The following is a 24,134-nucleotide window of genomic DNA, read 5'->3' as shown; positions in this document are numbered from 1 at the left end:
TTGTTACAGATCAGATTTGGATTGTCAAAATATACACAGAGTTTAAAATTAGTAAATCATTTTTTTTGCTTTAGTTTTTTATAAATTGGGTAAGTGAAAATCATGGTATTGCAGATCAACAGAAAAAATAATCAGGAACACGTTTTTTTTTTAATGCAAATGTTTTCTCTTAATTGACGAGATAACTCTTCAATGGCGTGTAAAGAGTTAAGTATTGATTTGAAATATTTTATTTGCTTATTTTTAACAAATGCGCAAACCCATTTACTTACGGTTTTTAGATAAGAAAAGACGTTCAAATCTCAAGAATTGTAAATATAATATCTTATATTTTATTAAAAGACATATTTATATTAAATTTGTGTTTAATATGAAACTGCACCTGTCAAAATTATTTGCAGCATCTGGGTTATCGTATGTTATTAGTTTTGAGCGGTTGTTATCTGGGAAAAACAAACCTGAAAATGTCACGACTGTCCAATCAGAATTAAGCATTCCAATGAGCCGTGTAACAATGCAAAACTGTGGTTTTGGATGGTGAAACAAGACGAAACTTTGTTTGCGTTTATTTTGACTTGCTAACCCGACTTAATTTTACGTTTTAGCAGATGAATCTATATTATCTTCTTGTTGTCATTCCAGAGCCAGGTAGCGGAGAAGGGCCGGGAACTCAAGGAGCTGAAGGACAATCTTGTTGCGTTGACCAAAGAAAAAGAGAAACTAGAGGGGGTGCGTGCTTTCATTTTATCTTTACCGATCTAAAACTGCATTTGGTTTCATGCTTAGCTTTTATTTTCAAAATCTGGTTCGGGTTTAACTTATCTCTTTAATTGAGCCAGCAGTGCAAGTGAGTCCTTATTTTCCATTCAATTACCCTGGACCACAGAGAGGGATGCATAGTCGAGGTGCAACACAAAACTCGCTGCTCATACAGCAAAATGACCCAATTTGAGGTTGAGACTAAATGAAATTGGCGCCTGTCGAAGACTTCAATAAAAGACCGAGCTCTGAGTGCCTTTGAACAGGCAGAGGAGTTTTAATGAAGGCCCCTAATTAAACTGTTTTTGTGTGAGGGTGGCAAGTTACTGCACGTCGCTGCCACTAAGTGATGTATTGTCTGGACTCAAAGATGGAGGAAAGGAGGAACAAAAGGATGGAAAAATTAGACCCAATACAGTGATTGTCGATACATCATGGCTGGCCTTATTAAGCTTTGGTCGTTAGCAACCGGTTTCAACCAGGCATGTTCTGGGTTGCATACTAGTTTTTAAGATAGAAACATAGTTTAGTTTTAATGCATACACGAGGGTTCGTGAATTTTTGTAACCATGCATACTGAGTACGCATAGGCTTCGCAAACTAAAAAAACTACTTCGGGCTTTACCCATTCCTGTTGACTTCTTTGTCATCAGAAAAGTGTGCCGTGTACTCTACGATTTTTTTTAAAAACGAAGCATACTTTGTTTGCGTAGGTCGCACATGCGCATACAGGAGAATGTAGCCCAGGTGATGCATTGCATTTTATGGCCATGCGCATGCGTTGAACGTCTTCGTACACGTAGAAGTCAAATAAACTAAGCAAGACACTCGCATACACGTAGCATTGAACGTTTCATCGAGGGAAGTTTGTCCGACAAATCCAAGCAGTGCTGTTTTCTGTGTCTCACATTAGGAGTTGCAAAGGAGCGTTAGCAGGGAGGAAGAAAGTCGAAAAAAAGAAGGCAATCTGGACGTGCAGTCGGTTTTCCTTCAGTATGCCCTGCCTTATCCTCAGGATGACCCATCTCCCCTGCTTGTTCCCCAGCGCCCCTCTGATCTGATGTTTGGGAACCCCTACTCATCTACTGACTCCAGAGGTGTCTACTGTACATTTTATAGCCAATGATCTCTCATTTGATGTTCAGGCATTAAAGAAATTTCCTTTCCTGTCAGATGGAGCTGATGGAGAGTTCTCAGATGACCAGATGCCCCGACTGCCCCCAGTCGGGCCCCCATCCTGGGACAGCAACGTGGTCTGCATACAGCCCGCTCGTAACCTCAGCCGCCCCGACGGGCTGGAGGAACCAGAGGAGCCGCAAGCCACCGTAAGTTCAGTATAGCTAGAGGTGGGATTTGAGTTTTAACAGAACTACAAATAGGCATGAACTCTCTTCCCAATATTTGTTTCAGTGCTCTGTTGCATTGGCCTCAGGCAGGGTTTAGCTTAGCTAGCATTATTAAAGCCCTGCTAACTCAGAGCAGAGCCATTAAGGAAGTGCTGATGGTCTGACCTAACTGCACACTGTAGCTAATTGACTCTTTAGCCTCGTTGACTTTACTCAGTGGATTTACTGAACTAAAACGAGTAAGAGCTTTAGTCAGTTGCTGTAAAACAGTCACTTTTCATGTGAAGTAACCTGTTCACACCAAGTCTAATGCATTTAGGTATGCAAAAATGGAGTCTTGTGCCAAATGTTTATTTTTTTCTATTGACTTAAATTTGGTGTTGCCTAGATCAGTTGTTCTCAAACTGGGGTCCGGGGCCGCGAGTTGGTGCCAGGGGGGCCCCAGTTTTATGACATTTTATAAAATACATTCATTTATCATGAATTCTGTGTAATTAAACCTAAAAACTAAGGCTACTAACCAACAGCACTACTTTGTATAACTTAATATGTTTTGCTTAATTAAAATGTTACATTTTAGAACAGTTTTTTGTTAAATTTTTTAAGGGGGGCCGCATGCGGAAAAAGTTTGAGAACCACTGGCCTAGATGACAACCCAGTATGCTGTATCAACATATCTTATAGTAACTAAATATTGTAACCGATAACGCTTGGTTAACACAGGGTTCCCATGGGACATACATAGATACAGGTCATAGAAAGTGTTTATGCAAGAAGTTTTCTGGAAAAAAATCCATATAATTCCCTGTGTAGTGTAGGATAGTATCATAAAATTTCCAGACTTTTTAAGCACACGTGGTAAGCTGTTCACTTTAAATGCTTATATCTTCTGTATGTGAATGTTGAGTCATACCAAATGCTTTTTTGCATAGTTGTGTTTGACACATGAAAACGTTTCGGGTTACGTATGTAACTGTTGTTCCCTGAGAAAGGAACGAGACGCTGCGTCTCCCTTGCCATACTTCCTGCGTGACTGTAACGGCGTCTTTGGGAATATTTCAGATAGCGATAAACTTCCTGGCTCCCGCGTCACCCTGTCTTTGTCGTTAAGCATCACCATTGGTTGAATTTGATATACACATTCAGATGCACTTACACCTGGAGGTGTCCACAATGTGTCACCGCAGTGACGCAACGCGAGTTCCCTCGAAAGGGAACTGTAACAATGTATCTTAAAAGGTAACACGATGTAACCTTGCTCTCACTTGAAATGTGTCCCCGCATTTAGTCCTTGAATTTGAGGGTATTGGACCTAGAAAGTCCTTGAATTTGAAGTTAACTAAGGTATGGGAACCCTGTTAACAGTTAAACTGTTTATTTTAAGCTATTAAATAAAAAATCTCTCTTTAGCAAACCGATGACCAGCCTGCAGCCAATGACCCCACAGATTTCCTCAATGATGGACAGATACCATTCTGCTTCGAGCCCAGGTAACAACATACACACATCTGACAACGTCAAAAAAAGTTGTTTTCTGTCGTTCATGGTGTGATAATGTGCGTTAGTCTAATGGCCCACCCACATCGCCAGTTTACTGCCATTTACACACCGGTTGGTCCAGCAGAACGCAGTGTTTTAACACGCACACACCTTTCAATGCTTACTCATGCATTGTTTTATATGAATCTCTCTTTTCCAATAGTGGAGAGCAGCAGAAGCGCTGTCCTCTCTGTGAAGTCATTTTCCCTCCTCACTACGACCAGTCGAAGTTTGAGGAGCACGTGGAGAGCCACTGGAAGATTTGCCCCATGTGCAGCGAACAGTTCCCTCTCGACTGTGACCAGCAGCTGTTTGAGAAACACGTCCTTACCCACTTCGACAGTAACGTGAATAACTTCTAATGGAGACGGCAGAAGATGAGCTAAACCCATATCACCTTTAGCTCATTTGTGCTTATCTGTTTAACAGTCACTGTAAACTGCATGATTAGCTTTTTAAGCATTCGCCTGTAGAGAACTGATTCTGTATGGAGACATGAGCAAAGACTGCATACTGTTAATGAATTCTAAGTGACTGAGATGGGGATAGGCAGTGTGTTTTATGTAAGGATTACTTCTGTGAAAAGGACCACACTTTTGTTCACTTTAAACACCTCTCCAATATCACAGTTAGCAGTTTGGTTGGTTTAGAATACATGAAGGATGTCATAATAAAGCATTATGGTGAGGGCTTTCATTAGATTTAAGACAGATTTTGCCTATAATACTCCTGTGTATATGGTGATATAAGAGGGTGATTCTTATAAAATGATCTATTTTAGAATAAGCTTTTAAAGATAAACCTTAATAATCCAAAAATAAGTTAAGTCTTTTTCTTTGTCTATTTAAATCACTCAATTTTAAGTACAACACGCATGCTCATGTTTCCTGTGCACTGAGTCACATTAAACTTTTTGTTCAGTTTCTTTAGGTAAATAAATATGGTCTCATCTTGTGTGCCTGTGTATTATATAGCAACTCTAAACCAATAAAGTTAATTTGAAGCAATATTTATACTGGTCGTGTATTGACATTTAAAATGTTCCCATGTTTTACTAAAATTGTTGTATAAATAACATCCTACTGGAGGACTGGAACTGTAAACATAGCAAATGGTAATTTTGTTAATAATAATAATAAAAATAATAAATGATTATTAATAACAATAAACCTCAATTAAGTATGAAATAATTGACAACGGGCAGTTTAATTATTATTTTTCAATAATTCAACGGCCCGAAATCAATTATTCCGCTTATACCACGGTTACCACACCTCAAGACATTGATCACATGATATATTTAAGCTACTCGTCCAGTTTTTTTTAACTGAAATCGCTATTGTGAGTACACTCACCTAAAGGATTATTAGGAACACCTGTACAATTTCTCATTAATGCAATTATCTAATCAACCAATCACATGGCAGTTGCTTCAATGCATTTAGGGATGTGGTTCTGGTCAAGACAATCTCCTGAACTCCAAACTGAATGATATAATGGGAAAGAAAGGTGATTTAAGCAATTTTGAGCGTGGCATGGTTGTTGATGCCAGACGGGCCAGTCTGAGTATTTCACAATCTGCTCAGTAACTGGGATTTTCACGCACAACCATTTCTAGGGTTTACAAAGAATGGTGTGAAAAGGGAAAAACATCCAGTATGCGGCAGTCCTGTGGGCGTAAACGCCTTGTTGATGCTAGAGGTCAGAGGAGAATGGGCCGACTGATTCAAGCTGATACTTTGACTGAAATAACCACTCATTACAACCGAGGTATGCAGCAAAGCATATGTGAAGCCACAACACGCACAACCTTGAGGCGGATGGGCTACAACAGCATAAAACCCCACCAGGTACCACTCAACTCCACTACAGACAGGAAAAAGAGGCTACAATTTCCACGAGCTCACCAAAATTGGAAGTTGAAGACTGGAAAAATTTAGCCTGGTCTGACGAGTCTCGATTTCTGTTGAGACATTCAGATGGTAGAGTCAGAATTTGGCGTAAACGGAATGAGAACATGGATCCATCATGCCTTCTTACCACTGTGCAGGCTGGTGGTGGTGGTGTAATGGTGTGGGGGATGTTTTATTGGCACACTTTAGGCCAATGTTTCTGACCATGTCCATCCCTGTATGACCACCATGTACCCATCCTCTGATGGCTACTTCCAGCAGGATAATCCACCATATCACAAACCTCGAATCATTTCAAATTAGTTTCTTGAACATGACAAAGAGTTCACTGTACTAAAATGGCCCCCACAGTCACCAGATCTCAACCCAATAGAGCATCTTTGGGATGTGGTGAAACGGGAGCTTCGTGCCCTGGATGTGCATCCCACAAATCTCCATCAACTGCAAGATGCTATCCTATCAATATGGTCCAACATTTCTAAAGAATGCTTTCAGCACCTTTTTGAATCAATGCCACGTAGAATTAAGGCAGTTGTGGAGGCGAATGGGGGAACATACACATTATTAGTATGGTGTTCCTAATAATCCTTTAGGTGAGTGTATTTCTTCCGCATCTCACCCAACGGCTCTTTTGCTTGTTCCAAACGTCATTTTAAAGCTGGCAACAGAGGCTTGCGCTGCTGATAGCATTCTTATGCAGTTATTAATGAAGTTATTAGAAAGACAGCGAGAGAGAGATTGTGTGAGCGAGGCTACCTCTGTGCGCCTCTGATGGGTGTGACCGTTATTACAGTTAACTATGCGGAGTGATATGGAACTGTAGTGCGGTCAAGAGAGCTGCTTGGAACTACGTTCGCCGTCTGTTTCCCAGAAAATAATTGCACACCTCAGAACGTTCATCAGTCAATCAGATTTAAGCATTCAACGGACTGTAGTATAAATATTAATAATAATACTAATATACACAAAACAATGAATAAACATGACACCCACAATATTTTAAAACATATCAGAGGCAATTTTAATGTTTAAAATGTAACCAGGTTTACATTTACAAAGCAGCTTTTTTTTCTTTTTTGAATTTTGTTGCAGAAAATGTCACCAGTTCAAAAACAACCTCTGGTGTTTGACTTCATAATATGTAGGAACATTATTGTCCGGAAACTTAGGAAAATATAATTTAAAGCACTTACATATAGACGTTAACAATACATTAAGTACACAATATATCAAATACTTCCCTCTGTATTGGCAGTGTAATACTGTCATGATGTTTATCTAAACTGATACTGCATAACAACAGAAACGTCCATGGAGTGATGTCATGAGTGGGCCCTGATCTGCCTGTGGTTTTGGAGGGTCTAGTGACTCTCATTTATTTCACCCCCTAAGTACCATTCTGGTGCAAATGTACATTTTTCAATGCTTAAAGGAATAGTCTACTCATTTTCAATATTAAAATATGTTATTACCTTATGAAGAGTTGATACATCCCTCTATCATCTGTGTGTGTGCACGTAAGCGCTGGAGCGCGCTGCGACGCTACGATAGCATTTAGCTTAGCCCCATTCATTCAATGCTGCCATTTAGAGATAAAGTTAGAAGTGACCAAACACATCAACGTTTTTCCTATTTAAGACGAGTAGTTATACGAGCAAGTTTGGTGGTAGAAAATAAAACGTAGCGCTTTTCTAAGCGGATTTAAAAGAGTAACTATATTTTATGGCGTAATAGCGCTTTTGGGAGTACTTCGACTCGCCTGAAAAGTCCGCTCCCCTTCTCACTCTCATAATGGGAGAGGGAGGGTGTTACTGCGCCAAGTCGAAGTACTCCCAAAAGTGCTATTACGCCATAAAATATAGTTCCTCTTTTAAATCCGCTTAGAAAAGCGCTATGTTTTATTTTGTACCACCAAACTTGCTCGTATAACTACTCGTCTTAAATAGGAAAAACGTTGATGTGTTTGGTCACTTCTAACTTTATCTCTAAATGGTACCATTGAATGAATGGGGCTAAGCTAAATGCTATCGTAGCGTCGCAGCGCGCTCCAGCGCTTACGTGCACACACACAGATGATAGAGGGATGATTCAACAGTTCTTAGTTAAGGTAATAACATATTTTAATATTGAAAATGAGTAGACTATTCCTTTAAATATGTTATGGGTGGTTTGGACTTACATACTGTAGCTCTAGTGAACAGGGCAACTTGGCACAGGTTTTCCTCAATTTACAGCTTATCAATGTTAGGGGTGCATATTAAGATCACGTGAAACAGAACAATGCATGAATCAGACATTTGACTGACACTTGGCTACAAGTATAATGTACTGGAATGCTGTGGTCTACCGCAATCCAATCAAAATAATCTCACTAACAAACCAATAAAGGTATAGCAAACAAAAATGAATTCCCTTGACTAGAGAATAAAAATGAAACTAAAATGTGAAATGTTATATCTGATTCACAGAATAGACTGCGACATCAGACATGTTGGCAATACATTATTTCTTACACAGGTTGGCAACTGGTCACAAAGTGCTTTAGGTTTTTTAAGTTCACCGGTCACAATGGATCCGAGAAGTGTGTAACAGCTTACTCTTCTTAAAATCAGGGCCAGATTATGACTCTGAAAAGCTGGCGATTTGTCACCTGAGAGTCACTTGGTGCTTTAACTCAAAATTCATCAAAATGGACACAGCACTATTAAAAATACTGCACATCCTCATTAAATCAATATTGTCAGTCCTTAAATTCAGATGGTATTACACAAAATAAACTGTAAGAACCCAGACAGCAGACGACTCCGGGCCGGATCCGTATGGGAGCTGCTGACTCCGGCGCGGATCCGGCCTGGACTCGTTTGCTGTCTGAAAATAAAGTATAGAATTTCTGCCTATGAAAGTTTACATACACAATATATAGCTAGGAATGTTGCTTATACACGGTAGATATATTGTTTTATTACAAACATTCAAGCCGTTCCTGTTTTAAGTTTACAGGAGAAGGATTCGAGCTACTTCATTCAGCTGGTTTCATTTGTAAAGTCTCCTCCAGGGCAACTTTTTTTTCTCAACAAAACAACACAAGATTCTCTTTAACAATAAGCACCTTACACATAAAAAAAGATGAGAAGAAAAAATGATAGCGAATGTGCAAAAATACAAAACTGTGAACTCTTGATACAATACAAATAAGCAGAGGAAATAAAAAATTAAAGCATGCAATACAAAATGTAGTGTTTTGAGTATGGAAAGCTGAGCCAAATGCTCTTCATGGAGGTAGGGAATGACAGGGGGTATTCACTGAGGAAGAGGAGTATAAAAATATGAACTTCTCCTCTTCATGAGGAGTAGAATGAAAAGCTCAAATGTTTTTACTCTTAAAAGAGTAACATACGTTAGGGAGACAAATGTCCTTTAGACATTTTTTGGATGTGAGAGGACAAAAGACTGATCGGAGTTAGCTGCTGGTGCGAACGGAAATGGAGGTGTATTGGGATGTGCGTGGATGTACAGTATTATGTATTTTACATGTGTTTGTGCATGCTGATGGGTTGGTTGGCACTCTACTGCTGCATCTTACGGATGATGTCGGCAGAGACGGGGGGATGAAAGTTGATGGTGTGGTGTCTGAGCCCCTGAGAGCTTTTGTAGCTTTTACCACACCGGCACTTGAAGGGCTTGCGAACGCGAATCTGAGTGCGATGGCCGTTCTTGGCGTGGTACTTAATACCATTCACATTCTGAAACACAAAAGAAATTCAAGTACAGATTATATTCAGATTTCAAAGCATATGTTTAGGTTAACAGTACAATTGCTTTTCAATTCCTTAAATGATTCTTGATTGATCATGTGACTCACTGAATCATAATTGACCATTTTCTAATCTTTGCTTTAAGAAATATCATGATGGCATTTTAATATAACACAATTTGTTTTGTATTATTAATGCCCTACTGGAAGACTGGAACTGTAAACATAGCAAATTGTATTAAAAAAGTATTTTATTATTAATAACAACAATAAAAGATTAACAATAAACCATCAATAATAATAATAATAATAACAACATACACTAGTTCATTATTCTGCATTTGTTTTAATATCACTAACACTTTAACCTCATAAAGCACTTTTTCTTGGTAAGCACAATGTTGTTTTGACAATGACGATGCATTTTAATAATCTGTGACATATAAAACACACAGTTTTCTGACAGCGGTTAAGGCCAGGCACTGTCTGAGCCCAAATAAACCCGAAAAGGACCCACATCTAACAGCATGAAGTAACATGGAAAGACACCCTCCTGGCTGTCATCATCCATTTCCTCTTCTTATTGAATACAGCGCTTACATGCTGCACATCATTCATCTCAGCCGCCAGAACCAGATGGCAGTGGAAAATCCCATAAAACTCGCAGGCCTTCTAGTGGACCGCATATTCGCCTGTACAATGTATGCCAGGCTCTGAGCTCTACACTAACAGCCTGCTCCATTCACTATATCATCGTGTATGAATAGCTGTAGATTGTTGTTGTTGATGCATACAGATGCTTTTTAATTAGAGATAACCTTAAAGGTGCCAGTTCAATTGTTCTCTGATATTTACATAGAAGTATATGTGACTTTAAAATTGTGCAAAAATTATCCAGAGACTGTTTTACATGTCCATGTACAACCCTAGGATTTGCCATCAGAATGAAATGGTCTATTATTACCTTATTTGAAAGAATCATGAATAATAATGTTGAGCTCTGCTCTAATTGGCTGTTTCTCAGAGCAGCTCCTTCAGTAGCTCTGTGTGTATGTAAACAAACCTTATGTTTGAGCCTGTATCAGATGAAGATACAGATTTTAATCAATTGTTTGGAGATTTTTAATGGATGTTTCTGAGTGGTAAGTTTGTGGCGGTTTTTTCAGTATGGACCTGCAAAACGTAACTGTAACATCAATAGTAGAACTTCAGCCTAAACGTTAGCATATAGCGTTAAATAGCATATAACGCTAACTCAGAAGTCACAACTTTGTTTTTAGCATTCTAACAACATTGTAATTAATTTAATGTGTAAATAATGTTGGGGGTGTACATCTCGACTGTAACGTCACGGTCGGTGTCATGTTGAGTTTGGGCTGCTTTCCAGCTGTATTTTGCATGCACAAAGTTTACATTAAAAGGAGAAAACAATAGTGTTTGAGGCTCACTTTATCTCATTACCATGTACAGAGCTCTTATTATTCATCTATGCATAGGTAAATACAGTTTTATATTCTACAGCACCTTTAACAAAATCTAAAATAACGTCACGTAAAGATTTGGATGATTTGCTGAACAGAAGATGTCAATGTTCTACGCTATATTTTTAATGGCATGTAGATGTCAATATCACATATAGCAACCTTCTATGCTATAATAGTCTTAAAGGAGAACACCACCGTTTTTCAATATTTTACTATGTTCTTACCTCAGCTTAGACAAATTAATACATCCCTATCTTGTGCACTTAATCTTTGTACATTGCGTTGTGAAATGTTTTAGCATTTAGCCTAGCCCCATTAATTCCTTAGGATCCAAACAGGGATGATTCCATGGTTTCCCTATTTAAAGACTGTTACATGAGTTACACGAGTATGGTTGCACTAAATAAAACTTGTCGATTGTTTTAGGCAGATAAAAAATGAGAACTATATTGTACGTTGGAAGAGCACTTAGTTTGTAGCACTTCGACCTTGTGCGCAATAATGTCGATGGAAGTTTGAGCGAGAGGTGGAGAAGTCAGGAGTGATGATGTTATTGCGCGCTAACGTCGAAGTGCTGTAAACTAAGTGCTCTTCCGCCATTCAATATAGTTCTCATTTTTTATCAGCTTAAAAAAATCACCACGTTTTATTTTGTGCCACCATGCTTACTCGTATAACTACTCATGTAACTGTCTTTAAATAGAGAAAACATGGAAGTGTTTGGTTGCTTTTACATTCATCCTTGTTTTGATCCAAAGGAATGAGTGGGGCTAGGCTAATTGCTAACACATTCACGACGCGCTGTACAAAGATTAAGTGCACGCACTGAATAAAGATAGGGATGTATTTTTTCTCTAAGTTGAGGTAAGAACATAGTAAAATATTGAAAAACGGTTGTGTTTTCCTTTAAGGATCATCCTCAGATATAAAATGAACAGTGCCGTTTTCATACATTAAGCCTTTTTTTTTACCTTGTATCTCTTTTTGCATCCGGGCACAGGGCACGCAAACGGTTTCTCATCGCCTCCGTTCATGCACATGGAGCTGAGGATGGATTCTGAACTAATGGCACTTTCGGTGGTCCACGACTCGTCGCTGTCTGACTCTTCATATTCTGCTTCTTCTTCATCATACTCGCTACCTGAGAGCAAGTAGTAAGAAATCATTTAGTTACTGATCAAGCAGTAAATGTTCATGTAAATCAGTTGGTAAGGAATTGCGGATTAAACCTCTAGGGAATACACATGATGATTAAATGTATAGCTTGAATGCACCGTAATTCAATTTGGATGAACACATCTAATAAATGCATAAATGTACTACAGGAACAAGTCTCCATTGGGAAAGTTGAAGATAAGTTCATTGCTTAGGGGCACTTGGGCACATTGCCGAGTTTTAACTTAAAACTTATGGGATCTTTACCAACATCCACCAGCAAAAAATACAAACTTTTTTTTGGCGTATGCACAACAGTATAGTTGTCTTTCCCTATTAGAGCACTTTGCCCAGTAAGCAAAGTGTTTACATTTTATGAGAAACTATCTGGAAGGCACATTAAGGTCTAAGAGTTAATGCATAGTAATAGTATGATACTATTCAAGTTTATGTCCAAACCCACACAAATTAAATGCCTAAAACATTTCATTGTGGGAAACTGAGCACATGTTGCTCCTGAGAAGACCTTGGGAAATAGCAGAAGAACAAAACAAATCTGTTAGTCTATTACAACGCAACAAAAAACAAGTATGGGCGGTTAAATGAAACAAACAATGCAAATAAAAGCTGTTACAGGGAAGGTGATGTCTGTGTATATATGTACCTGTACAGGCACATGGAAGGGTGTGTCTCAATCCGCTCACTACTTCAGCAGTATGTACAGTACAATGCCTGGCTGTCAGCCATTTCTAGGTCTCCTTGTAAAAATCATTGTAGTGTACTAATACTCACCGAATTTCCTTCCGCAAGTGCTTTATGGTCTCTTGCAAGCGTTTGCTTTATTATGACACTGTATTTTAACAGCTCCAATGGAGATGTGTGATAAACACATCAGATATTGTAAATTTATGCAATTGGCAGACACTTTATATTTTTATCAGCATGTGTATTTCCCATGAATCAAACCATGGCTTTGTTGGCACAAGGAACAAAAATGTTGCTCATTATTATATACAGGAATGTTGTTGATACCTTCGTTTCATGTATAATGAGTCATCTGTATTAACTTGCTTGTGCCAGAATTCTTATTAATATCCATCAAAGGGAACTAGGAAGTGTTTAATGAGTTTACCTGTAGGGGTGCTGCTCCTGAATGAGGACGAGGGCGTGATGGGCGGGGTGACGGGCGGAGTGAGATTCCCGCTATTGTGGCGAGGGGGCGTGGCCACGCTGTTGCGTGAAAGGCTGCCCATCAATGAGAGTGACAGCTTTGGCTGAACCTTCTTCTTTAGAGATTCATGATCCCGGCGTGCAGCATCTGTCACGAACCTAAAGACAGAGAAAGAACTTCATTGATCTGAGCCAACTTACAAATAACGGCAAACAAAAAACACAGATATTGCACTTGCTGGGTAGCTATATAAGCAAATAAATAGGCAATTTCAGCGTTGTGGATGTGACATTTGCAATTATCTATAAATCACTTTAATCAGTCTCTAATCATGTTTTCTGTTTTGGATGAGTGATATAGATGCATTATAGATGGGACATACTTTATAGAATTCTGTGAATTAAAATGCAAACCAGAAGCAATAATACCCAACAAATGGAGAAGAGACATCTCTTCAAAGAATATTTAATATTTATTTTAATAAAATTTTGTATGCACACTTTTGAGTAAGAAACAGTGGTATGGATGTGATATTTCTCGGTTATGGATGTGACAATTCTGAAAGCTGCACTTACTATGAGAAAAAAGCTTTAAAGGTACCCAAGAATGCATTAAAATAATCTTTATTAAGTGCAACAATTATCCAGAGACGGTTTTACATGTACATTTACAATCCTAGGATTTCCCCTCAGAATAAAATGGTCTATTATTGCTTATTTGAAAGGATCATGAATAATAATGTTGAGCTCTGCTCTGATTGGCTGTTTCTCAGAGCAGCTCCTTCAGTAGCTTTGTGTGTGTGTAAACAGACCTTATGTTTGAGCCTGTATCAGATAAAGATACAGATTTTGAGGAATAATCAATTGTTTGGAGATTGTTAATAGATGTTTCTGAGTGCTAAGTTTGTGTTTTTTTAGTATGGACCTGCAAAACAGAACTGTAAAATCAATGGTAGAACTTCAGCCTAAACGCTGGCATATAGCATTAACTAGCATATAGCGCTAACTCAGAAATCGCAACTTTGTTTTTAGCATTGTAACGATTTTGTAATTAATTTGATGTGTAATTTATTGTTGTCTCGACATCATAGTTAGTGTTATGCTGAGATTGGTCTGTTTTTGAGGCTCACAATATGTCATTACAGAACTCGTATTATTCATCTAAATACAGTTTTTCATTCTGGTACCTTTTAAAACTTTAACAGAGATTTTGCATGTGTATTTAAACGCCAATTATTTACATCTGATGTAAATCAGATTTTAGGATGGTTAAAAACTTTGCTTTTCATAACAATGTTAACATTTGCATGGAATTGCCCAAATACTTTAAGTCTATAAGAGACAGGATGCATGCTGCAGGATTCACACACCTCTTGACCGATAAACCAGTTTGTGATCAAATAAAGTACATTTTAAAATACTTTTAAACAATTTCTAACAGTTAAATATTTTAGAACCGTGCATATTTATTACAACTTTAAAAATGACTTTTATATAATTTTATATTACAGATTTCAACATTGTTCTAGATTTTCTATAATTCGAACAGTTTTCACAAACTCCCACTGTGTTTTTCCAAAAGTGATTTTCCTCCGTTCAATTGGGAGACCGTATGGATCTGTCTGCCGTAACCAACTGGAAACTATCAACATTTTAAAGTAATGCAATGAAACCAGACGCTCCAGGAAAACATGGCTGCTACTGAAAAAAACGTGTGGCAACAAAATGAAGCACATTTGCACATTTATTGCCTGACTCAATTCATCAGGTCTAATTAAAGCCTCATGCTTTAACCAATACATGAGACCATATATTACAAATTTGACTATGCAAAATAAAAAACTATTTCATAATAATTATTAACGGCATTGTTTTGCTTTCTTCTCATTTATTTAGTACTGTATACGAATGTGCCGTTTGCTCATTTTAACTATTTATAAATGTTGGTTGATGCATCAAAAGAATAACTTTTGTCACTGTTAACATGTTTTCATAAGTTACTGTAAGCTGAACTCTGTTTGGTTATCTTTCCCTGTTCGTCCACCCTATAATCCTCTCCAGCTGAAGTGGTGAGTGATGTTACATACCCCACTGTGAACACTGTTCAACTCCAAAGTCCCGCCTAATATGGGACCAATGACCAATCACAAACATTTAGAGAAAATTTTTATTTCACAAAATCAGAAATAAATAAAAAATGCACAGAAATTATGTTTAAATGTTTTGTGGTTGGAAACATTATTGTATTTTATGATTTATTATTGCTGCCACTTCCAAGTACTCAAAAACTATTACCATTTCCTGCAATATAAATTAAGTGTTGTCAGCCTAGAAAATTGACAGCCAGTGAGGTAAAAAAGCTTGTAGTATAAGGTGTGTTTTGGTACAGCCAGTGCAGTGTGGCCTATACCATGACAAAACACCTCCTTAAGTCCAAGTTATTTCATTGCAATATAAAACGGTCTGTAAATGTATGTAATAAAACATAAAAGTTTGCACAGACTTATTAAAGCTGCTCAGAAAAGCCACATAAAGCAGACAGAGCAAGACATGGACACAAAAGGGTCTCCTCTTCATTATCTAAGAATTTCCACTACTATTCAGCCTATTAAAGCTGTTTAATGCTGCCTTCTGTATGTAATATAGCTACCAGACCACATTCAACAAAGTCGAGTGAAATTATGGCGAGTGTACGGTATAAGAAGGCTTGGGTGATGGTTTGAAGTTCATTACAGCTTCGTAAACTGATGGGAACCTTTAGAGGAAGTAGAGGAGACTTGACCACACAAGAATACCGGCTAGAAAGTATAGAAGGCATTACAAATTTAACTAAAATATTTTTTTTTGTTTAGGTTTGCAACACAGCTTAATGCAATCAATGCAAAATAAATTACATTAACTGGTATGAACAACATCAAATCAAACACTTTTCGACTGTATTTAAGACTATTCAACATTATTATAAAACTTATTAGATCTTTACATAAAAAGCATATATGTATATGTACATATGTATGTATATGAAGATGTATATATATATATATATATATATATATATATATATACACACACACACACATATACATACAAACATGTACATACATACATAATGGTTTATAACTCTTACTTGGAAATGCTGTGTCAATGAATGTTAAAGAGCTTGACTAAACTATTTATGATGTGGAGATTAGAAGCATGTGTTTGAGACAAAATATGAAGGTTTAATGAGGTAGACTTAGAATCTAAATAGCCATGTACCTGTTAATGTAGCTAAGGGCGACATATGTGGGCTGCTGAAGTTCCTGTTTCTCCAACACGCGAGGATCTGTGTCTAAACAAAGCAGGGAAGCAACCAAGTCATTAAGAATAAGAACAAGCGCAAGCACATCACAAAAACAACCCAAGAACATTTTGAGGCTTTCAGGTGTTTATACATTTCATTACCGTACATTTCTGCGTCTGGCAGTTGATTTTATCCAAAGTGACTTACATTGCAATCAAGTTAAACATTTTATCAGTATGTTTGCTCCCTGAGAATCGAACCCATGCACAATTGAATCATTCAGAATAATGCACATGTCAAATGACAATAATGTATCTGTGTGGCAGTAATGTCGTTCATCTATATGTGTCACCACAAAGTCATTTTGTAGTGCTTTGTAGATCACGTGCCGATGCCATAGTGAAGCTATTACTCACTTTATTGTTAAAGTCATCGACTTTCAAACTCAATACAAGATTCTGCCACACAACTCGTCCACAATCGCTTGCAGATGGCAATTACCTCCATTAATCCAGTTTTTTCATTTAGCTTTAAGGAAAAATAAATCAGCACTTTATGTTTGGGACGTTAGCTGTTCGGTAAAACTTAAGCCATTTGGTTAGTGTCACACCACACCATTTCTCCCAGATGTCTAGTGCACTCCAGTCCAGGGCCACCCAGATCACCCTCCATCCGGCCCCCGAATGCCCTAATGCAAAAATATAGTATCGGGCATTAGTTGTGCACATTGAAGGGTTCAAAACTTCAAAAGTGAAAATATGTGCATGGCTGTTCTGTCAAAACTGCTCCCGGATGTCTTTGGTTAATTTTCTCAGTAAGTACTGACTCACCATGTGGGCAAGGCTGCCATCTTGTGTCGAAATAATGAATATTTACCTATTTCACTTTTTCAAATCCGTTACATTGCATATGGTCAATAACATCCTTTCTTCCTGTCCTATCCAAGCCCAAACTGGACAAAAAAACACATCCAATGTAAGCACGCAACACTCGGCAACTAAACATCCCTATTGTGGTCAGCTGTGCCCGCATACCAGAAACTCTGCCAGTGTAATAGTTTTCAGATGCCGGCCTCTTAGGGCATTCTTCAACGCTGTTAACACAAGCATTGCCAAAACACAGTTACATCTAATGAGCCTTCCCTGTGTGTGCACCCCTGTGACGCATCTCAATGCCTCTTTTAATGCCTTTGCTAAGTAAACACATTTCTGCCCACATTTCGGTTTAACCTGAAACATGTTTCTGAAACACATGTATGCGAGTGCGTTTCCGGCCAGCGTGGCATCGCTCTGCCACCTCTTCATTAAGTAGGCCTGCAAACCGGGTTGTCACCATAGCAACACCCACATGGCTCACATGTATATATATATAGGGCACTGGGCCACTATAGGGTTGGCATTTGGCTTACCATTTGAAAGCTGGTGTTCTTTTGGAGGTAGGTAGGTAGGTGCGCGGTTAAACCTTTCAGCTCAGTCTGTGCCTCAGCTCAAGTGTTTCATTAGCATTGATTTAACTACTGTGAGAAAGACCCCACACCTTTCTACCAAACACACACACACAAATCACTTAAGGCATTGCGCTGTTCCCGTGCCAAAAAAATGGGGGGGGGGTGCTTGCATATGACCAACGAATGGGAAAAGCCTCAAAAGTGAAGAGCTGCGCACAGTCACTCACACATGAATCAATCCATACACACAGTCCGTAAATCAAACGCAAGTATCCCGGGGCCCTGCCCAGGTTCCATTAGGGCCTAAAGTCACTGAGGGGCCTCACTGGGGTCCTGCTGCCTACCAGGACCCCATTACAGAAGAGAGGTGGTCTTCAAGTACACAAACAGGTGGTCTACCATGGTGGTCTTTCTCTCTCAGACACGCTTTTGCACTATCCTAAGACAGACGCAGGACTCAAGTAGAGTTTAAATTAAATTTCATAATCTAATGAAAGGATTAGGAGCATCAAGTTTGATTTTAATCTTTGTCATGGTCTTCAAAGCTGAAAAAGCTGAAGTTCACACACCATTTAGCCCAGCTCTTGGCCGTCCAGTGTGTACATGTGTGTTTGTATTATGAGGTTAGGTGAAGTCTTGCATTGACTGCATTCCTCAAGCCAGCTGGTGATCTAGTCAGCAGTGCATTCCCAACACATGCACCCTTTCTTTACCCCTATCTCTCCACCTACTAGCTTCTCGTCATCATTCTGGACATATTTCATGTATGAATAGTTGCTGGGAATCTTTCTGCATTATGTCTACAAAAATGCATGACTGGGTGGTCATATACCTGTAAAGACCACAATGCATGCATACATCCGATTCCGAAACACACAGACACACACGTCCTAAATCAGCAGCGACCCCCTGCCACGTTAATCCAGGTAATATCAGTTCTTCCTGTCATTAGCTGGCCTGTGCTGGGTTTGGGTGGAGCGCAACAGGGCGGGTGGGTGAACAGGGGGTGTTGGTTTGAAGTAATTAGGTCCACCAGGTGCAGCTCTGGGGGCAGCAGTCACTGCTGCTCAAATTTATTATTTCCGTTGAGAATTTTTTTTTTTTCGTTTTTCTTTTTTTGCAGCCTCAGCGTGCGCAGTAAAGCTCAGAGACGCACATTGTTCAGAGGTCTGGACATCACCCCTGCAGAGCTGACATCTTGAGAGCAGAAGACGTCTGTCCAACACACCGAAGCTAAAGCCTTTAAAAGCAAGTGGTCTCACAAAGGACGACACTTTTCATTATAGCCCTACGCGGATACTTTTGAACTTAACATCAAAAATGACTTTTTTATGGCAGTCTCTGATCACCAGGAGGATTTAGGCTAGCTAAATACACCTAGCCAAATGTTTCTGAGCAGTGTTACCCATTCAACTCTAAATCATTTCAAAGTCGTATTAACACTTATAATGTGAACCCCTTGGAGGCTATAGTGTGCAAGTTTTAAATGTAAGCATTTTTAAGAGCTGGACGTTGAAAAAGAATTGCATAAATTGTCACTTCCATCAAAAGTCCCGATGGGATCTTTTTTTAACTTCCTTACACTATTCACATGAGCCAAACAGTGAAGATTAAGGCACACCCCTGCTTCTTTTTCTATTTACTCCGCTCCTCAATAAGCACAATGCCATAACCATAAACTAAAATTTACTCTCAAATAAAATATTACAACCTTAAAACTTCACAAGCTCATTTGCCGTATTCAATGAGGCTTATCGGTTTCGCCGCCCAGCCTGTTCCCATGATAGTGTGCCATCGCCCTCTTTTGGTCACACACCCCAACAGCACCTATCAATGATCCCACCTCACCCCCTAGAATGCAAGCTTTGTTTAACCGAGCCTTGTTAATAAAAGCACAGATCGTTTATAGCACCAGGTCTACAGATGAGGAGGAAGAGAGGCCAAAATCCACCATCCCACTTTGTAATTAGGTTTCCTCCAAGCCAACGTGGGCCCACGCCAGATTTCACACCTCACCAGGAACAGGGCTGCGGGTGAGGGAGGGGTTCATGAGACACTAATTGCCTCATTACTGGCACTTTAGCCACGTTATGTTTTAGCTAACACCCCGGACACATGTGAAACATGTAATCAGTATTAAAACAACCTCAGCTTGGGTCAGCTGCCTGGAGTTGATCAAACTCCATCACGTCCAATTCGAGGCAAACGGGCAACGCTTGTGTGTTGACACTTTAGTTTGTATGTAAACTTGATTGTCCTGTGGTTAGTTTAACTCGGCACATAAATCCTGCAATGAAAATAAACCGAACAAAGGCAGGACGGAGGTTATCAGTTTTCAGGTATGCAAGTCCCCTGTGTGCTTTTAAATAAGTCATGTGATTTTTTTGTGGCTAATGTGTGTTGCCATTGTGGCAACTATAGGACCACATTTTGTCTTATCAAAATAAAATAAGCCTGTCCTAAAACTCTTATCAATATACAGAGGCTTTTAAAAATGTATACTTTTCATTCTGCATACATTTAGATACTTTTATCCAAAGCAACTATCATTTTATCAACATGTGTGTTCCCTAAAAATTAAACACATGACCTTTGTGCTGCTAAATGCTATGATCTACCAATTACGCAACATGAGTGGATTGACTATACAAACATGATATTAAATCTGCTATGCACAAATTCAACTTTACTAAACCTAGTTTATAAAATAAAATTAGTTGTTTAGAAGTAATTATTAAACGGCTTATTGGAATACTTGATTCTAAATGGCCGGTCCAGACGCAATATTTCCAGGTTTTTTATTCCCAGATAAAAACAAACATGGTAACAGGTATAGTTTAATATTACACAAAAATAAAAATAAATATAAATATGTCTTTTAATAACAGGGTTTCCCGCAGCACTTTTCAGTTCGGGCGGCCCACCTAAGCTGGGATACCCTACCACCTTAACTAGGTCGTCCAAAAAAAAAAATTTGTTGCACAAAAGGCTGTCAAGTGCATCTCGGAGAATAGCGTGGACGCGCTTCACACCGCGAGCGGGCACGCGCCACATGGCCGAAATGAGAGAAAGTCATGGTCCGTCACTGTCTGGAGGATAACTTGCCTGTTGATAACCATTTCATTAATTAATAATCTAGTATGTGTTCATTTTCTGTCCTAGTTTCTTCAAAACTGAGTTTAATTTGAGTGTTTTAAATAAACATATTTTCATCATGACGCGTACGCCCCTTTGATTGCCACGCCCCCGGCCCGCCCACCGGCACAACCCTACCACCTTAACTAACACATTTTCTGCGGGAAACCCTGAATAACATATATGACTTTATATTTACAAATGATTAACTCAAATAGTGTCTGTTACATTTTGCACGTCTTGTCTTATCTTAAAACCGAAAATAAAGGTCTGCATTTGTTAAAAATTAGCAAATAAAATATTTCAAATCAATATTTAGTGTTCCTTACCTTACTTAAAAATTAAATAGCTCTGTAATAAATGTTGTTATCACAAAATATGCCCCTTCAGTCTGCTTCGTGTCGTGTCCTGATCACACTGTCTGGACTTATTTCTGCGATAACAACCTGCTGTGTATACATTAACCCTTACATATGAACTGTGCAGTTTTACTGTCTGTTGCACTTGGTCAAGCAACACTGCTTACTATCAGCATATCTGTCAGATGAGTCGTATCAGATTCATTTTCATCAACGGTACCTATTCAGTGGTAAGTATGCAAATGTTTCCTTACTGTATCTTCTGTATAATCTATGCAATCTGACATACTTGTATGTTAATTCTCTACTTTGAACATCTGCATTCAGTGCTTTAAGCAGTCAGATTATAGGGAGGCCTAGATCAGATCAGAGTAAAAATAACTTTCACTTATAAAATAACAGGTCACTATGAAGTATGCAATCCTTAGAAAAATTATGCATATGGACTGTCTGCAAAACTCTGTTCGACTGCAGAAGTGTGTAAAGCAGATGACTGAAGATTTATACCGGCAACTCCAGACAGTTACTCACTGATCTAACCCTCATAAACCAGCTGAGCGTACCAGGAATGTCAGTCAGCAGGGTTGGGGGGGGGGGTGTATGTAGAAGCAGCGTTTCTCCTTACAAATCTCTATGCAGGCTCTTGGCAGAGCCGATTGGACAGGTAGCCACGGTATTAAATTACAATAACAGACACTTCAGTCCACTTGATGGAGATATCAATCAGTACTACAGACTAGGCCATCATTATGAAACTGATAGCATGACTTACTGAGAGGAGTTTGATCGTGATAAACAGGTACAGTATTAATACCCCTTTGATGTGCCACTATGAGAAAACGTTTGCAAAAACATATCCATGAAGCTAATAACCTACTGTATAATGCGTATAATAAGTGATAACCACAATAGTAGCACAGCAAAGCATTTCAAAGCTGTTATAATGAGGTAATAAAATATATTCCAGATATTTCTGACCGGTATGGCCCTCATTTTTATGTCCCTGTAGACACCAGGGCGACCCTATGGCCTGTTCTGCAGTCCAAACATGCACTGAGAGGAATAGTTTATCCAAATACAAATGTTTCTCATCAACAATTTACTCATCCCATTCCAGATGAATGACTTTCTTTCTTTAGTATCCATGACAACCCTACTGCAAAATCCTACTGCATTACAAGCTGGTTCTCCCAGCCTGGGAAAGCTGGTGGGTCAGCTGGTCTTCCAGTCTTGGAAGTCCAGCTAGACCAGGTTAAAAAGTGACCAAAACACAGCTTAACCAGCTTGCTACACAAACAAAACCAAGCTGGGAGACCCGCTAAAACCAGTTTACCAGCTTATGCTGGTCTAAGCTGAATTTTTTAGTAGGGTAACAAAGTAAGTTAAAATGTGTGTTTCATCACAAGACACCCAAATATTTGTGTTCAACTAAAAAAAGGAAGTCATGTGCATCTTGGAAGACAGGAGGGTGAGTAAATTATTCCAGCATTTTCATATTTAGGTGAATTATTGCTTTAAAAACACCCCAGTCCAGGAGATGAGAGCTTAACAAAATGCCATATCTGTCCAACATCTCATGCATTGAGAAACTGATATGCCACAGTTGCTTTAAAATACTCTAGAGGACACAATGGCAGGGTTTATGGGTTAAACCTGTGTCATGCACCTGAGAAAACATCAGAGTGATATTATAGCCTTTGGAACAAGAGAACCATGATGGCATAAAAATACACCTACAAGCACCTACTTTTACTGTCACCTGATGCTGAAATGTAACTGTTCTGACTTTTGTGTGCATAAGGTTGCTTATAATATCAGTGCATGCCATTTACACGTTATAATCAACGTATAACGTAGGAATACATGCGCACCTTCAGGTATCCGTTATATTTAGCTATTTATTACGCATTATGCATTTGTTAACACGCATTGTTTAACTTCTTTAAGTGTTGAAGCATGCTTATTGTGTTTATGAAGTGCGCTTAATATGTACACACACCTCCGCAAGCGCAGCAGCAGCCTACGGGCCTCGCGCAAAAAAATAACATCCGCGATACCAGCGCGTGCGTTTACGTTCACATAACCTGCTACGTTAGGCAAAACCAAAAAAACCAAATCACTTTGCACATTGTGCTGTCGTCAAAGCGTCGCAAAATCGAGCAAAAGGCAGCGATCGTTCTCATCGCTTCACCACACCTAGCAACAGCGACGCAGGAAGTGAGTGTGAACGCGCGCCGCCGGCCATTGCGCGAGCTGCGGCTGCACGGATTGCGTATTCGCGAGCTCACTTACCGATGTGGTTATCTTCGATGTGCACGATGAGCTCGGCCAGCGACTCGAAGTGCAGTCCGCAGCCCCCGAATTGACAGATGTTGGAGAAGAAGGAGGCGGCGGCGATGCCTGTCATGGTCTTCGCTACATTGAAGTTGTTGCTCGCCGCGAGCGGAAAGCAGATTGCACGCACGTACGCGCGCTCTCACCGTCAGCAGGCAGACAGCAGCAGCAGCTGGATCGAGAGAGAGAGGGGGAGAGAGAGAGAGAGAGAGAGAGAGAGAGAGAGAGAGAGAGAGAGAAAGACAACAATAGAGCAATGAGGCTCCACCAGCACATACGTCATACCTGTTGAAATAACATACTGTACAGTAGTTACAGTTTTACCCTGGGCAGAAGATCTGAATATTCCATTGATGTTCCTTCGCTGTTTATAATATTAGGTACAGTGTAAATGTAGGGTGAATTCGGGTAATCTGGGCTTTTTTGCCATTTTGACTGTAGCTAATTATCTAACAA

General features: G+C 39.2%; 2 protein-coding genes across 4 annotated transcripts in view; one reads left to right on the top strand and one right to left on the bottom strand.

The window, feature by feature from the left end:
- tax1bp1b (Tax1 (human T-cell leukemia virus type I) binding protein 1b) overlaps nucleotides 1–4,653 on the top strand; it is a 29,123-nt gene extending 24,470 nt beyond the window's left edge. For 2 of the 3 annotated variants that reach the window (XM_065261335.2, XM_065261334.2), the window contains exons 14-18: nucleotides 643–729; nucleotides 1,673–1,856; nucleotides 1,933–2,084; nucleotides 3,516–3,595; nucleotides 3,808–4,653. In XM_065261335.2, coding sequence (XP_065117407.1) covers nucleotides 643–729; nucleotides 1,673–1,856; nucleotides 1,933–2,084; nucleotides 3,516–3,595; nucleotides 3,808–4,006 — 702 coding nt within the window. In that variant the 3' untranslated portion in view covers nucleotides 4,007–4,653. The remainder of the gene's footprint in view (nucleotides 1–642; nucleotides 730–1,672; nucleotides 1,857–1,932; nucleotides 2,085–3,515; nucleotides 3,596–3,807) is intronic. The other variant, XM_065261336.2, reaches the window with a different exon arrangement.
- A 2,641-nt stretch (nucleotides 4,654–7,294) lies between these two features.
- On the bottom strand, nucleotides 7,295–23,874 carry jazf1b (JAZF zinc finger 1b). The gene is made up of 5 exons (XM_065261333.2): nucleotides 23,637–23,874; nucleotides 16,379–16,451; nucleotides 13,083–13,279; nucleotides 11,767–11,936; nucleotides 7,295–9,300 (listed from the first exon to the last, which is right to left on the bottom strand). Exons 1-5 carry the CDS (start codon nucleotides 23,749–23,751, stop codon nucleotides 9,124–9,126), a joined length of 732 nt encoding a protein of 243 aa, XP_065117405.1. The 5' UTR covers nucleotides 23,752–23,874; the 3' UTR covers nucleotides 7,295–9,123.
- Between the last annotated feature and the right edge of the window lie 260 nt (nucleotides 23,875–24,134).

Source organism: Paramisgurnus dabryanus, chromosome 13, assembly GCF_030506205.2.
Source record: "Paramisgurnus dabryanus chromosome 13, PD_genome_1.1, whole genome shotgun sequence".
NCBI lineage: Eukaryota > Metazoa > Chordata > Actinopteri > Cypriniformes > Cobitidae > Paramisgurnus > Paramisgurnus dabryanus.
This window is presented reverse-complemented; position numbering and strand designations above follow the sequence as displayed.